Source organism: Saimiri boliviensis, chromosome 9, assembly GCF_048565385.1.
Source record: "Saimiri boliviensis isolate mSaiBol1 chromosome 9, mSaiBol1.pri, whole genome shotgun sequence".
Taxonomy (NCBI): domain Eukaryota; kingdom Metazoa; phylum Chordata; class Mammalia; order Primates; family Cebidae; genus Saimiri; species Saimiri boliviensis.
In genome coordinates this window covers 95,552,001-95,569,647 of record NC_133457.1, presented here as the reverse complement: position 1 = coordinate 95,569,647, position 17,647 = coordinate 95,552,001, and the positions used below count along the sequence as shown (strand labels likewise).

Below are 17,647 nucleotides of genomic sequence, written 5' to 3'. Positions count from 1 at the left end.
TTTAAATATATGTATGATTTCCAAAACAACAGAGAAGCATTTAGTTATTTATCCTTAAAATATATTAGTCCTGGGCCAGGCTCGGTGGCTCACACCTGTAATCCCAGCACTTTTGGGAGGTCGAGGCAAGCAGATCACTTGAGATCAGGAGTTCAAGACCAGCCTGACCAACATGACACGGTGAAACCCGGTCTTTACTAAAAATGCAAAAATTAGCCAGATGTGGTGGTGGACGGCTGTCCCAATTACTTGGGAGGCTGAGGCAGGAGAATCACTTGAACCCGGGAGGCAGAGGTTGCAGTAAGCTGACATCATGCCACTGCACTCCAGCCTGGGCTCCATCTCTAGAAAACAACAACAACGCTGGGTGATTAGCCCTTATATGCGTTTCCTGGATGAGCCATTTTTTAAATTACTTTTTGTTGGGGATTTCCCTGCAGAGCTGTTGCACCTTGTGGGGTGAACACCCAGACACTCCCATGAGGCCCTGATCACCCAGGACTGCCTTTTGGCTGGGAGGAGCAAGTGCCCTTTCTCTTCGGAGCTGAAAAACTCAGTCTCTTATTTATCTGTGAAAACAACAGTTCAGTTCCTCACGCAAAAGCACACAGACAAACTGAATTAAGACAGATTTTAGGAGAACAAGCAATAGAGAATTCCTTTTAGAATGCATCTCAGAACTAGAACTAGGATCTGTAACGAACAACTTCCTAGGAAAAAAATATCTCATAATAAATCAAGGACTGTCAACCAAAGGGAATTGTGGGGCGCAAGGAGGACTTACCAGTTCCACCAGAGGAAAAGCTCAAAGCTTCAATAGGCCTCGCTGGTACCTTAGCTCTGGTTTTGGGCAACTACTTCAGGGTTCTGAGTCTTCTCTAAGGCCTCACGTGTTTGGACGCCAAACTATTGTTGACAAAAAGAGTCAAACTCTGTAAAATATTTTAAGTGGTTTATTCTGAGCCAAATATGAGTGATCATGGCCCATGATGCAGCCCTCAGGAGATCCTGAGAACATGTGCCCAAGGTGGTCAGGGTACAGCTTGGTTTTACATATTTTAGGAAGGCATGAGACATCAATCATATACATTTAAGAAACACATTGGTTGGGCGCAGTGGCTCATGTCTGTAATCCTAGCACTTTGGGAGGCCGAGGCTAGCAGATCACGAGGTCAGGAGTTCAAGACCAGCCTGATCAACATGGTGAAATCCTGTCTCTACTAAAAATACAAAAATTAGCAGGGCATAGTAGTGCACGCCTGTAATCCCAGCTACTCAGGAGGCTGGGACAGGAGAATTGCTTGAACCTGGGAGGCAGAGGTTGTAGTGAGCCAAGATTGCACCACTGCACTCCAGCCAGGGTGACAGAGCAAGACTTCATCTGAAAAAAAAAAAAAAAAAAAAAAAGTCAAGCTTACGGAGGTAGAGAGTAAAATAATGTAGCAGGCAGAAGGGGATATGGAGAAGCTGGTGAACAAGTACAAAATCACAGCTAGCTAGATAGGAGGAATAAGTTTCAGTGTTCCATAGCTCTGCAGGGTGACTGTAGCTAACAATCATTTATTGCATATTTTCAAGTAGCTAGAAGGGACGATTTTGAATGTTCTCACACAAAGAAATGAAAAATATTTGAGGTACCCTGATTTGATCATTACACATTGTGTACATGTATTGAAATATTACTCTGCATCACATAAATATGTATCATTATGTCAATTAAAAATAAAATTTTAATTACAAATATATTTTAAAAACAAATACTATATCTGACCTGACACTGGAATCTCAACTGAAGGAGGAAATGAATGCTATAAAGGCATTATTAGGTCAACTGGAATATTAGAACACAGATATATATATACGATTTAAATTTATGGAGTTAGTAACTATACTGTCATATAGGAGAATATCCCTATTCTGAGGACATACACACTGAATTATTTGGGAGTAAAAGGCCACAATAATATAAAGCCATGAGCATATAACTTATTCCCAATAGGTTCAAAGAAAAATGTATACAAAGACACACAGAGAAACTAATCGAGATATGCATCTATCTATAGATAGAGCGGGGTAAATGCTAAAGCAAGGAAGGTCAAACGTCAATGGCAGGCAACCCTCAGGGAGCTGGGAAAAGGGTGTTGGACAATTTGTATGTTGCAGCTTGTATGTTTTAAATTATTTTTAAAAGAAAACATTTTTTAATGGGTTGAGGAAATTGAGATGACTCAAATTTATGACATCCAGTGGACTGTGCATGCTGTATGGAAACAAGGAAAAAAGAAAAGTCATCGTTGCTTAACAAGCGAAGGATAAAAAGACAATTAACTCACTGAAGACTATGCACAGAAACACAAAAGCCTTTGCTTCTGTGGTTATACGTTTACCAAAGGCACAAAGGGGATCGTATATATTTTAGGATTATAATTTATATCACTTAATTGAAAAAATTACAGATTCTAAGATATTTTTACAAATCTGAGCAACTGCTAAAGTCTTGGAACATATTCTTACCAAGTCCTAGATCTTTTGTTTTGTTTTGTGTCTGAAATCAAACACGGTTTTTTAGAGCAGGAAAATGTGAGAAGCTAGAGCTGCTTTACTCAGTTGGCCCAAACCAGGACTCCTGAGACATTCCCTTATACCACAGGCACCAGATTAGAGAAAGGAGACTAGAAAAGTAGAGCTGGAACACAAAAGAAGAGTCTCGATGGGAAACAGACTCCAAAGGACGCTATGCTGGGGAGGGGACACAAAATATTTCTTGAGAAGAATGTGGAGATGGCAAAGTCTCTAATCTCCAGAAACCTTAAACTCTAAAGGAAGGAAGCAAACATTTAGATATGAGAGTGTTTGTATCAAAATTCAAACAATAAGTAATTTTTCTATAAATTATCTTGTTTTTCCAATCATGAAAGTACACATAATTGTTCTCTCCAAACTCAGGCATATTAGACAAATAGATGATAGATGATAGATAGATAGACAGAGATGATAGATAAATATAGATAGAGATACATACCTACATAATACATACATATTTATGTACATATGTTGGCACATAGATGTTTACCAAAGATTATTCTAGATGCATATCTTGTAACCTATATTTTATACTTTATCATCATTTTTAATAACTGCATACTGCTCTATTATATTTTATATTTTCTATATTAGATTAGACCCATGTTTTATCACCATTAGGTGGCTTTTGGTTTTTTGTTACTATAACGTTGAGATAAGCCTCTTTAGGTACTTGTTCAACTATACCCTTTAAACAAAAGCCCAAGGTACAAAGTTCCTGAGTAAAAAAAAAGGCACATTTGAAGGCTTCTGATGTATAGTGCCAAACTGAGCTACAAAAGAAAAACTGCATCAATTAACACTCCCAGCAACAACTAAAAGAATGCCCGTTTCCCTGCCTCTCACCAATACTGGCTGGCACGCACAGTTTCAGAGATGAGTGCTGGGAACCGATGCACTCTTTGCTCTACCTCTCCCACTCCTAACAGTCTAGAACACAGGCACTCAATAAATTCATCCAGGCTCCAGCCCAGTAGACATTCTGATCTAATCTGACTGCTCTCGGTAACAGAAAACTCTCCCTTGGTTCACTGCCCCACATCCTGGCATCATGTGGATCCTATAAAGGCAGTAGCTCCAGGCACATTACAATGGGACCCAACTCCATTAAACCACCAGCCGCTCCCCAAACCACTCCTTCAGCCATGAAGTTCCTGCTCCTGCTTTTGGTAGCCCCTGGCTTCCTGACCCAGGTGATCTCAGGTAAACTGGATAAATAAGGGAAAGAAGAATTGGGAAGAAGGAACACTAACTGATCTGTTTGTTCTGGTGATAGATGAGCTGGGTGGGGGCAGGGTTCACCCCAGAGTTCTAGTCTAAGGTAGGGATCTTCTAATAACCACCACTAACCCTTGATATCCCACACCCACACACCCAGCCACCACCCTATATAACCTTTACAAAAATTTGTTTTCTATTCTAAAATGATTGTCTCCCTCAACCTGAACCCAAGTATTTTCTTTCACTTTATGTGAGCTCCCTATATCTAACCTCCTAAGACGCTGAAGCCTGTTATCACCGTGTGCATCCATTGAGATCAGCCCTGGGTTTGGGCTCAAAGGAGATATTAAGCCTAGAAGGAAGAGATTGAGGTTCCCATCCCTATGTTCAAAAGAGAATTGGCAGGTGGGGCAATGGAAGGAGACCTCTTAGAGGCTAGTTCCCATAGGATGGTAAGCAAAGAGTTCGGCTCAAACCTGGGGCTAAGGGAGAATGCAGGGTCAGAAAGAGAGAGACACACAGACAGAGAGGTGGGGGAGACAGAGATCAGAGGAGAGCTAGGCAATGGATGCGAAGGCCTGAGGGTGCTCCAAAGAGGCCCCTGCTGTGAGCCAACGGCAGACACAAAGCACTGAAGCAAACACATTTCACCAGATGGTGAAACGGTGCCCAGTACTGTGTGAATACAAGATGCCCTGTCACGAGCAACCATTATTTTATTTTTAATGGTTTTGGAGAATGATTTGACTCTCCCCCTTTGCCCCAGGTTGATAATATTTTTTAGAGTCTATGAAAACAAATAAGGCAGAAACACCTTAAAAGGGAGCCTGTGGGGTGAGTGAGAATAGTCCCATTTCTCCGTTTGGAGTATCCAAGCTCCTCCCTGACCATGAAGACCTGGCTCCCCACCCCTGTTTTTTACCCATACATCCTATTCTGCAGTATCAAATGTAGCAAAATTATGGTCTTCCCTAGCTTCAAAGATGCAGATACTGACAAAGAGGAAGAGCTCCTCAGACAGAGTTCCCCAAGGCCATCAGTCCAGGAAGATTCTGTCTCCTCATCACTCGCTTTCCCAAGTCTCATTTGCACGACATCCTAAGGACACATCTCAGAACAACAACAAAAAAAACAAACACTCCCATCTGGCCCTGACCCCTTAGCAGTCCTGTGCTGCTTCCAACCATGACTTCTCTGTCCTGTCTTCTCCCATGCAGCCAGTAGGGGTGCATCAAAATGTGTGAGTGACATCCCAGGATACTGCAGGACACATTGCCACCAGGGGGAGACAGCATTGTTCATGTGCAACGCGGTCAGAGAATGCTGCGTCAGCTACTTGTTTTTGCCGAAGCCTCACCTACCACACCCCCTCAGTAGGCACTGGGAATCAAGGAGAAGAAGCGTGCAAAGGAAAGACAGGAAGCAACAAGTGACCACAACATCATAATGACCACTGCTATTGTCTTTACCAACTCAAAGAAATATCATTTCCACTGTTCCAATTCCTCCTACATTGCTGAGAACTAGCCAAGACTCCTCCTTATGGGGTAGATATCTATAGCCAACCCCAAAACGTCTATCTTCTCCATCATTCTGTCATTCATCTAATAACTAATTTGGAATCTGTATCTATCTTATGAGAACAATCATTATGCAGACTCATCCACGGGGGATCTGCCGGTTTGGGTCCTCCAAATGAAAAATGCCAAGACAGAATTGGTCATGCAAAAGACGGACTGGGAGAACACACCTCTGATGGACGAAGGTGAGAAGAGCAGCCACAGGCAGGGAGAACCTTCAGACTGCAATGCTGGCCTGATACGTATCAAAGAAGAGAGGGATGGAGGAGGTTTGAATAGGAGAAGACTGAGACTGCGCTTCTAAGAAACTCTGAGCCAAACTGATGGGGAGGCCCAAAGCAAGGCTTGCCTCTCAGAGGAGTTCACACAGGGCAGTATCAGCCAGGCTCTCATATCCAATGGGTTCAGTCTTTGGCTGAGAACAGCCCCTGGAGAACATGGGGTGAATGCGATCATAGGTCTAGAAGTGTGACAGCTTGAGACTGTCCACCAACTATCCCCTTGAAGCAAGCTCTCTTGAAAGGAAATCCGAACGGTGCACCCCCATGGCTGCCACGGAGTGTAAGGAGGGAGAGAAGGGAGCTGAAAGTGTAGGTTTGGCCAGCCAGGTAGACTGACTTGTGATGTATTTATTTATTCATTTGGGTAATAAAGCAGAGAAAATTCATAGCCACCACTGATAGTACACCCTGAGAGCAAGGATGGCATGATGCTGGCGACTCAACTGTACCTGCCCATGGTATAAAATTGGCATAACCCTCTAGGAAGCTGTGTGGAAATAAGCACAGAGAAGCAGAACTCTACTTGTTTAATCCACTAAACATTACTTCTGGGAATTTGTTCACTGCAAATTAGCCAAGAGAAGCGCAAAGTTATGGGCAAAAAGGTGTTCCATATACTATTATTTAAAACGATGAGAAAATGAGAAAATCTAAATGGTGAAATACTAAATACTGATGCCATCTATAAGTACAGATAGAATGCTTATAGAATAATGGAACAAAATGTTATTCAAAATTGCATCACACTTATGCTGTGGCTGTCGAAATCGTCTCCTTATATGACACAAAACTCAGGAAAATTATGGCAACTTTTTTGTTTGTTTAGAAAGCAGAATTGCTCGTAAATTTCCTCTTACAGTTTGATGCCCACTAATTTTATATAATGTTTATGTGACAGGTACTAACTTCTATCTGAGATGAACAAACTAAAACACTCAGTCCTAAATAATTAAAAGCAGTCCTAAAAACCAGCAAACCAGATAAGAAAAAATGTTAATGCCCCTTCCCTAACTTATATCTTAGACCGAAATTAATTATAGATGACTTTAAAATAACAGCGTAAAAGTAAAGTGTTAAAAGATTGTGTGGCCAAATGTTTAAGAGCAAGGAAATTCTTTTAACAATAGAGGCAGAACTCATGTAAGAATAAATTGATTATGTGGCATAAAATATTAAATTCTTCTGTATGTCAAAAGATAGCATTTCGAAATTCATCCATCTTATTGGGTATTGCAGGAGTTCATTTTCTTTTGTTAATGAATATCTTCCATCATATGAATAGTATTTATTCATACACTGATTTGTTCATGGACATTTGGGTTGTTCCCAGTTTGTGGTTATTACAAATAAAGTTTCTATGACCATTTATGTACAAATCTCTGTATGGATGTATGCTTTTTATTTCTCTAAGGTAAATATCTAGGAATGGAATGTCTGAATCATATGGTAGGTAAATGTTTAGCTTTTTAAGGAAATACAAAATTGTTTTCCAAAATGGTCGTGCCAGTGGATGTGCCCATCAGCAGTACGTGGAAGATCCAGCTGTTCCTCATCCTCACCAGCATGTGATATGGTCAGTCTTCTGCATTTTCATCATTCTAATAGGTGTGTAGCGGTATTTCATTATGATTTCAATTTGCATCTTTAATAACTAATTACCAAAAAAGTATATTCTGTATGATTCTATTTACATAACATTATTTACAATTCTTTTTAAATTACATAATTTTTTTTTGAGACAGAGTCTCTTCTGTCCCCCAGGCTGGTATGAAGTGGTGGGGTATCAGCTCCCTACAACCTCCACCTCTCGGGTTCAAGCGATTCTCCTGCCTCAGCCTCTTGAGTAGCTAGGATTACAGGCATGTGCCACTATGCCCAACTAATTTTTGTATTTTTAGTAGAAACAGAGTTTCACATGTTGGCCAGGCTGGTCTCGAACTCCTGATCTCATCATCTGCCCACCTCAGCCTCCCAAAGTGCTGGAATTACAGCCGTGAGCCAATAGAAAGTAGACTCTAATGACAAAAAGCAGATCACTAGTTGTCAGGGGATGTGAGAGGTGTATGGAGAGGATTGAAAGAACGTTGCAAAGGGACCTGAGGACACTTTGAGGGGTGATTGATCAAGACACATTCATAATCTTAACTGTGGTAATGGCTTAACAGGGGTGTACCTAAGTCAAAAAATTATCAAATGGTACACTTTAAATGTGTTTAGTTTATTGTACATCAAACTTCCAAAAAAGCTATTACTTGAATAAAATAAATCTCCCAGTGAAACAGAAAAATTAAAGTATCATAAATAGTTTAAAGATGTTGACAAACTAAGACATGTGATGAAGTACTGATACTGATAAAATGTAACAGGTTAATATGAAGCAACAAGGAAAACATCAAACCCCTAGTAGAAAATGAAAAAGTGACATGAACTAGCTTTTTAACTCCAAAAATGGCCCAAAAAAATGGGAAAAAATCAGTCTGACTTGTGATCAAATAAATGCAAATTAAAACTAGAATGAGATCTTGTTTTTCACCTACCAGATTGTCAGAGAATTAACAAACCCAAGTTTGACAAGGCATAAATAGAAAGAAGTCTTATCATCAGATGCTCTTGTTTAGAACTAAATATGTCAATATTTATTTCAAAACCCTTAAAAATGTTCATATTCTGTGGCTCAGAGACTCTACTTTTAGGAATATATTCTGAAGAAATAATTAGAGTTCATATCAAAAAGATTAATGTATATACAGCACAATCATAGCAGCACAGTTTACAAGAGTGAAGAGGAGGTGATGCAAGATGACTGAATAGAAGCCCCCACTCATCATCCTCCCCACGAGAACACCAGATTTGACAATCATCTACACAAAAAAGTGCCTTCATAAGAATAAAAAATGAGGTGAATGATTACAGTACCTGGTTTTAACTTCATATCACTTAAGAGGCACTGAAGATGGTAGGAAAGATAGTCCTGAATTGACACACCTCTCCCAGTCCTCAGGTAGCAGCTGCTGCGGTGTGGAGAGAGCATACGTGCACTTGCAGAAGGGACAGCACAGTGATTGTGGGATTCTTCATTGGAACTCAGTGCTGTTAACACCAGGCAGAACTCAGCAGACGCCTAGAAAGGGATCATTCAGACCATCCTAGCCAGAAGGAACTCACCCATCCCAGAGGTTCGAACTTCAGTTTCAGCAAGCCTCACCACCACGGGCTAAAGAGCTCGGGGTTCCTAAATAAACTTTAAAAGCTGTATAGGCCACAAGAACTGCAATTCCTGGGCAACTCCTAATGCTATGCTGGGCTCAGAGGCAGCAGACTTAGGGAGCACTCAACCTAGTGAGACACCGGCTGGGGTGTGTGTGTGTGTGTGTGTGTGTGTGTGTGTGTGTCTGTGTGTCTGTGTGTATGTGCGTTTCTCGTGTCTCAGTCTCCCAAGTAGCTGGTGATGGCAGTGGCGGCCCATCTGGAGTGGACGCTGCCATCACACCATCTGGAGCAGGGAGGCGAAGCTCAGGCTGCACATTCCACAGAGCTGCAGAGCTGGGGACAATGGGAGCCCCATACCTTCCAATTCGGTGAGGCAGGAGCTCCCCAGGTGCAACTGCAGCCACCCGTCGTGGCTGTGAACCCAGGCCTCCTTGTGCCCTTGGGGGTGCTGGAGCAGGCAGGAGCCCTGATCTTTGGGATGCAGCTGCAGCCGCCCAACCACAGGAGCAGAGCCAGGCATCTCGACACTCATGGGGGTCAGGGAAGGGTCCACTGAAGTTGTGTGGTGGCATGTACCTGTAGCCCCAGCTACCTTGAGCTGAGGTGAGAGGATCATTTGAACCTGGGAGTTCAAGGCTACAGTGAGCATGATCACACCACTGCACTCCAGCCTGGGTGACAGAGCAAGACCCTGTCTCAAAAAAAAAAAAAAAAAAAAAAAAAAAAAAAAAAAAAAAGGCCAGGCATAGTGGTTCATACCTGTAATCCCAGCACTTTGGGAGGGCCAGGTGAGTGGTTCACAAGGTCAGGAGTTGCAAGGGCCACTCTCCCTTGCAAGAAGCTGCAGAATTAATACAGAAAGTCTCATGTACCCATAACCCAGTGCCTCTCGGAGGTAACACCTTATATAATTACACTACATTATCAAAACTGGGAAGTTGACTTTGACACAATACAGCTAATTAGACTACAGCCTTTACTCAAATGTCACCAGTTTTTGCACGCACTCAGTTTTGGTGCATCTTTGTTTACAACTTTATGCATTTTTAAATTTTACTTTAAGTGCTGGGATACATGTGCAGAACATGCATGTTTGTTACATAGGTACACACGTGCCATAGCGGTTTGCGGCACCTATCAACCCATCATCCAGGTTTTAAGCCCCACATGCATTAGGTATTTGTCCCAATGCTTTCCCTCCTCTTGCCTCCACACTTGAACTTTATGCATTTTAACATGTTTAGAGTCAGAGAGTGGCTTAGCCTTTTGGAACTCCCTCGAGTTACACTTTTAAAGTCACACTTTCCCCTTTCTCAAGCCCCTAGCAATCATTATCTGTTCTTTTTTTTTCCTCTTTCTTTCTTTCTTCTTTCTTTCTTTCTTCTTTCTTTTGACAGGGACTTGCTTTTTCACTTAGGCTAAGTGCAGTGGAGTGAACACAGCTTACAGCCTCGAACTCCTGGGATCAAACAATCCTCCCATCTCAGCAGTCACTCCAGTGGCTGGGACTACAGGCACTTGCCACCACACCCCACTAATTTTTTTTTTTTTTTTTAGAAAAAGGTTCACACAATGTTGCCCAAGCTGGTCTCCAACTCTCCAACTGCTGGGATCAAGCAATCCTCCCATGTCAGCCTCCGAAAGCACTGGGATTACAGGCATGATCACACCTACAGTTTTAATCTACTTTCAATGTCTCTCTACTTAAAAAAAAAAAAAAAAAATCTATCCTAGCCCCCAGGTGTTGATTAATAATAACCAAGCTGCCATCTTCAGCATTACCCGCTCCCTGGGAGAGGAAGGAGAATACGAGTTGTTGGTGTATTCTCAGGAGACAATTTTCAGGCTCAATCCAACCAGGAAAAGCTGCGCAAAAAGATTCTGTTACCGACACAGCAGATGGGTTCAGTCAAGCAAGAGGATTTTATGACTTGCAACAAGTAAGGAGAAAGAACACTGGGATAGCTCCCAAAGTAGCGTCTCTTGGGGTTGGGGGCTGGGTCAAGGGTTTATACATAGGATCATGAGGCTGATCTGATTGGATCTTGCAGTGAGGTGACCCCAGAAGGCATGATCTGACTGGATCCTGCAATGAGGTGACCCCAGGGCTCAGGCTGATTAGTTCTGGATCCTGCCTCCTGGCCTCCTCCGGGCCAGAGCACTTAGGTTCCCCTGCCGATGTGGGCTTAGTTCATCTGGGCATGCTCAGTTTCCATGACCTTCAACCTGGGGGTCCAGGGCAACTGAAAAACAACTCACCACTTTGTTACATAAAAGTTGAACTCCATTGGTCTGATGCTGTTACAATTATACAATGTTTAACACTAACACAGGGACATAGCTCTGTAAAGGTGACAGACAACTCAGGGTCACAAATGTTCTATTTTCTGATTCACCACAATAGAGGGGGTGGCCAAGATTCCATGGCTGGTCATTGCAAGCTCACAGACCAGGGATGGTTCTTATCATGCAGTGAGTATGTTAGCTGTATACTTCATTTTTCCTCACTATTGGTTCATTTTCCTTACATGGGGCCCTCCTTTTCCTCCTTTGCCACAGATACAGCCAGTACATTCATGCAATAATTTAAAAAATATTTATTGGGAACCAACTATGTGCGCAGAACTGTTCCCTGCACTAGAGATAGCAGTAGGGAGACAGATTGCCTACTCTCATGCAACTTACAGTTGGTGGAATCAGACAAAGAACATTTTTAAAAACGAATGTGTAGGCCAGGTGCGGTGGCTCAAGCCTGTAATCCTAGCACTTTGGGAGGCTGAGGTGGGTGGCTCACCTGAGGTCAGGAGTTCAAGACCAGCCTGGCCATCATGGTGAAACCCCATCTTTAAAAAAATAATAATAAATAAATAAAAATAAAAAATAAATAGAAATTAATGTGTAATAACACTAAGAAAAATGAATGTGTAAAATCAGATAGCAGTCGCAGTTAAAAAGAAAATAAAGCAGTGTGAGAGATGGAAAGTGATGGGGAGAAAGAACCTGGTTAGAAATGGTGGTTAGGCAAGACCTCTCTAAGAAAGGAAACGAGCTGACTGCATGATGAGCCAGCCACGTGAAGACCTTGAGAACAGCTTTCAAAGCGGGTGACCGACCGGGTCTGCAGAGGCTGAGCAGGAAATAAGCTTGGTTTGCGTGAAGAAGGAAGGCTGGAGGGAGTAGAAATGGGGACAGGAGCTGAACCCTGGAAGAAGGGACTCAAAGGCAGCTCGTGTAGTCCTGGACCGGGCACTAGCAATGCGGGCAGAACAAAATCCTCTCGCGCGCGCCACAATAAAGGCCAAAATGGTCATCTGCAATCGCGAATTCTGCAATAAAATGCGCCCTAGGCGAGTTACAACCAGGATGCTTTCCACACCGCACACACCCCTCACCCCCGAGCCGGGCCTTGAAGCCGTCGGCTGATTTTGTGTCAGTCTTTACCGCCATCTGCCGGCAGTACTCGGTATACCCGTGCCTTGGCGGTCGCACACGTTGGCTAAACGCGGGTACACCAGACATAAGGGATCGGACCCCACTGCTCAGGGCCTTGCCAAAGCCCTCCCAATGTCTGCTGGTGTCCCAGGCACAAGAGATTCAGGTCAAGACTCACACTTCACAAGATACACAGACAAGGGCCTTAGGGAACAGGGAGTTCCATAGAACTTCCATTTACCCAATTAGCCAGACTCACTGAGCCCCAGAATAGGGTTTTCAACCAACTCTTAATAAAGTTAAAAAGTAATGTGTGGCATAGAGTGGAATAATAGACATTGGAGGCTACAAAGCATGGGAAAGTGAGGGGGTGGGGGCTGAAAAACTACCTACTGGATGCAACATTCTCTGTTCGAGCGGTGGGCACTAGAAGCCCACTCCACCACTATGAAACATATGCACTTGAACCCCATAAATCTATAAAAATAAAAAAGATTAAAAATAGTAATAATGTCTGGTCATCTAAATAGTACCTCTACAGCTTGTTAAGTGCTCTGGAGACATCCCAGTTGCCTCACCTCTGCGTTCCCATAAACCTTTTCTTTCTCACTCCTGCTGCCCTCCAGTACTCCAATAAAGAATGGTAGATGGGCCGGGCATGGTGGCCCACTCCTGTAATCCCAAAACTTTGGGAGGCCGAGGCAGATGGATCACCTGAGGTCAGGAGTTCAAGACCAGCCTGGCCAACATGGTAAAACCCTGTCTCTACTAAAAATACAAAAATTAGCCAGGTGTGGTGGCAGGTGCCTGTAATCCCAGCTACTCGAGATGCTGAGGCAGAAGAATCGCTTGAACATGAGAGACGGAGGTTGCAGTGAGCCAAGATCGCGCCCTTACACTCCAGCCTGGGCCACAAGAGCAAAGCTCTGGAGAAAAAAGAAAGAGAAAGAAAGAGAGAGGAAGGAAGGAAGGAAGCAAGAAAGGAAGGAAGGAAGGAAAGAAGGAAGATGAACAAAGGACAGACACTAGAGCGCCACCAATCCCCGCCCCTCAACACATACACATTTCTATGGCCCCAAGCATGATGATTTAGAATCCCAGTGATCCTAATTTGCCTAAGCCAAAATCTTTGCCTGAATTTCATGAGTACAAGGGGCAACTCATAGTTAGTAATAATGATGAAATTTTACAAGAGGTCGAGGTCATTGTACCTCTGCCCAGCAAACAATAGAATGTAGATAGTAACAGTAATCAAGGGGCAGAGTAACTTAAGACTGAAACACATGGGCAGGCACAGTGGCTCACATCTGTAATCCCAGCACTTTGGGAGGCAGAGGTGGATGGATCACCTGAGGCAGGAGTTCAAGACCAGCCTGGCCAACATGGTGAAACCCCGTCTCTACTAGAAATATAAAAATTAGCTGAGCATGGTGGAGGGCACCTGTAATCCCAGCTACTCGGGAGGCTGAGGCAAGGAGAATCATTTGAACCTGAGAGAGGTAGAGGTTGAGCTGAGATTGCCCCATCGCACTCCACCCTGGGTGACAGAGTGAGACTCTGTCTCAAAAAAACAAAAACAAACAAACAAAATAAAACCTGACACATATGAGAACTATCCTTAAATATAACGTTGGACCCTCTCCACAAAGCGGTGTCACCCTGGTCTACACTCCTGCTAACCCACGGGCAACTTCTTGTGTCCCTTGCTCCTGTCCCCTGCACCTGATGATGGTGAGGAAAGCAGGGATTCTGCTATAAGGGCCAAGATGGTGAAATGTCGTTGCATGGCTTTTTTTTTTTTTTTTTTTTTTTTGAGATGGAGTTTCTCTCGTCTCCTAGGCTGGAGTGCAGTGGCGCCTCTCCATAGGATTTCACCTGAGATGACATGACCCCTCCAGAAGATTCCACATAAGACAGCATTGCTTGGGACCCCCATTATTATCTGGAATCCCAATTTGGTCTTTAGCTCAAAGAGACCCTGCCTCACAAGCTGCCTGTGCAAGCCGCCTTACCTCACAGGTTCTTCTGCCTGTTGGACTTTCCCTCTCCTTGACCCTCAGGGACAGCTTCAGCTGTTAGAGTGCACGGGGGCTTCTCACAACCAATCTAGGTTTGTTCCACATTGCTTGCAAGGGAGAATGGCACTCACCACACGCCAGCGCGAATGCATTCAATTGCAACAAGTAGTGTCCAGGCACAACTGTCTTCCAACCCTGCTGCCTAATATAGTGACACAGGTGAGTTGGATCATTATAAATTTAAGCTTTAGCTTCTGCCCTTAGCCTTTGACTCTATGCCTGCCTGCCCACCCAAGGTAGCTCCTTTCTTTTTAGCGCCTCTTCTGCGCAGCTGAAAAGCAGAATTCCCACTGGATGCAACACCCCTCGGCAGAGAGAGGAAGAGAAAACAAGCAGACCAATCTGGGATAATGACTCCCTGCTGAAGAGCTTTACGCAAGACCAGAGGGCTTTTAAATGTCTGGGGACAGCTGTGGCTCATGCCTGTAATCTCAGCACTTTGGGAGCCTGAGGTGGTCGGATCACTTGAGGTCAAGAGTTCAAGACCAGCCTGGTCAACATGGTGAAACCCCATCTCTACTAAAAATACATTTAAAAAATCAGCTGGGCGTGGTGGTGCATGCCTATAGTCCCAAGTACTTGGGATCCTAAGGCATGTGCATCGCCTGAATGCAGGAGGAGGAGGTTGCAGTGAGCTGAGATCATACCACTGCCCTCCAGCCTGGGTGACAGAGCGAGACTCTGTTTCAAAAAAAAAAGTTTGGGGCAGATCTAGACCCTCTGAGTCAGGGGTCCCCAACCCCTGGGCCATGGAGGACTGATACCTGTCTGTGGCCTGTTGGGAACTGGGCTTCACAGCAGGAGGTGAGTGGCGGGGGGAAACATTACTGCCTGAGCTCTGCCTCCTATCTAATGCCAATTGCAGCATTAGATTCTCTTACTAGCAGGAACCCTATTGTGAACCGTGCATGCAAAGCATCTAGGTTTTGCCTTCCTCATGAGAATCTAACTAATAATGCCTGGGGATCTGAGGTGGAAAAGTTTCATCCTGAAACGATCCCCGCCCCGCGCCCCACAGAAAAATCATCTTCCCTGAAACAGGTCCCTGGTGCCAAAAAAGTTGGGGATGGCTGCTCCAGGCTATCCAGATTGGTATGACATTTCTTTTAAAGAGCAAGTCAGGCCAGGCGCTGTGGCTCACGCCTGTAATCCCAAAACTTTGGGAGGCCGAGGTGGGCAGATCACAAGGTCAGGAGATCGAGACCAGCCTGGCCAACATGGTGAAATTCCATCTCTATTAAAAATACAAAGCTTAGCTGGGTGTGGTGGCGCACACCTGTAGTACCAGCTACTCAGGAGGCTGAGGCAGAAGAATGGCTTGAACCCGGGAGGCAGAGGTTGCGGTGAGCTGAGATCACGCCACTGTACTCCTGTACTCCAGCCTGGGAAACAGAGTGAGACTCTGTCTCAAAAAAAAAAAAAAAAAAAAAAAAAAGCAAGCCTTCCAAAGCTGCACCCTGCTGGCCCTGGTGGATGATTACTTAAAATTAGGAAATTCTACCACGTTTATCCCTACTTCTCATTCTTTGAAGACTACCAGGGACCTTTTGACTGCCAGTCACCCCACACTGATTCTCCTCCGTCCACCATTCATCCCACTACCAATCCAGCCTCAGCCCTCACACCCACCCCACACTTCTGTTCTCCTGACTCTGCCTTTTCCCCGCACTGATCTTCAAAACCTTTGTGTACAACTCACCCAAATCACTGCGCATGCGTTCCATCTCACCAGACATCAGGCCCGCCGTCATCTTCCCATGTCACATGTACACTTATATAGGATGCAACCCCTCCCTTGCCCACCAGTCACCTCCCAGCTCAATGTACTAGAAGCTGCAGCCAAGGAAAACAGAAAATGACATAAAAGGCATCCAGAGGTGACAGCAAAGAACATCTCCAGGCAGAGTTCTCAAGACTTAATTACTTCCCCAAATGCCCCACCTCTTAATATACTGCATTGCAGGTTCAGTTTCAACATGAATATTGGAAAGATACAAACATTCAGTGATATCATTATCCAAATGGTAAAGAATGCTAACATTAAGAGATTCACTGAGGCCAGGCAAAGTGGCTCATGCCTATAATCCCAGAACTTTGGGAAGCTGAGGCAGGTGACTCTCTTGACCTCAGAATTTTGAGATTAGCCTGGGCAACATGGTGAAAACCTCACCTCTACAAAAAACACAGAAATTAGCCAGGCATGGTGGCATATGCCTGTGGTCCCAGCTACTCAGGAGGCTGAAGCAGGAGGATTTCCTGAACCTGGGAGGCAGAGGTTGCCATGAGCCAAGATCGCACCCCTGCACTCCAGCCTGGGCAACAGAGTGAGACCCTGTCTCAAAAAATAAAAGAGAGAGAGAGAGAGAGAGAGAGAGAGAGAGAGAGAAAGAGAGAGAGAGAAAGAAAGCCAGGCGCAGTGGCTCACATCTGTAATCCCAGCACTTTGAGAGGCTGAGGTGGGAAGATCGCTTGAACATGGAAGGCAGAAGTTGCAGGGAGCTGAGATCATGGGTGCATTGCAGACTGAGTGACAGAACAAGACTCTGTCACACACACACAAAATAAAAGAAAATACTTTAGAGAGAGAGACAGATTCACTGTCAGAGAAACATACTCAAAATAAAATGCTGAGATTGTGGCTGTCAAACTTTTACAACAAATACCTCATAAAGATCAAAGGGTCAGGGTATTCAGCCTCACAAAAGGCTCTTTGAAATAAGCCCATGCAAAGATGCTCCACATCATTAGTCATTAAGGAGACGTAAGTCAAAACCACGGTGAGCTACCACTTCACATCCATTAGGATGACCACTTTAAAAACACACACATGGCCGGGTAACATGACACACACCTGCGATCCCAGCACTTTGGGAGGCCAAGGTGGGTGGATCACCTGAGGTCAGGAGTTTGAGGTCAGGTGGATCACTTGAGCCCAAGAGTTCAAGACCAGACTGGGGAACACAGCAAAATCCCATCTCTACTAAAACTATAAAAAACTCAGCAGGGCATGGTGGCACATGCCTGTAATCCCAACTACTCATGAGACTGAGGTGGGAGGATCACCTGAGCCTGGGAAGTTGAGGCTGCAGTGAGCCATGATCATGACACTGCATTTTAGCCTGGGTGATAGGAATAAGGCCCTGTCTCAAAGTAAACAAATAAATAAGTTACCAAGGGGCTGGGAGCAGGAGGAAATGGGAAGTGATTATTTAATGAGCACAGAATCTCTGTTTGGGATGATGAAAACAGTCTGGAAACAGAT

The 17,647-nt window shown here is 44.2% G+C and overlaps 1 protein-coding gene across 1 annotated transcript; it reads left to right on the top strand.

Moving 5' to 3' along the window:
* Positions 1 to 3,676: 3,676 nt before the first annotated feature.
* DEFB132 (defensin beta 132) lies at positions 3,677 to 7,041 on the top strand. The gene is made up of 2 exons (XM_003941006.3): positions 3,677 to 3,786; positions 5,022 to 7,041. The coding sequence occupies exons 1-2, from the start codon at positions 3,729 to 3,731 to the stop codon at positions 5,249 to 5,251; spliced, it is 288 nt and encodes a 95-aa protein (XP_003941055.1). The 5' UTR covers positions 3,677 to 3,728; the 3' UTR covers positions 5,252 to 7,041.
* The last annotated feature ends 10,606 nt before the right edge of the window (positions 7,042 to 17,647 follow it).

Coding starts and splice junctions, on each gene's coding strand:
- DEFB132 (XM_003941006.3), top strand. CDS start 3,729: ATGAAGTTCCTGCTCCTGCTTTTGGTAGCCCCTGGCTTCCTGACCCAG. Junction 3,787..5,021: donor CCTGACCCAGGTGATCTCAG/GTAAACTGGATA, acceptor TCTCCCATGCAG/CCAGTAGGGGTGCATCAAAA.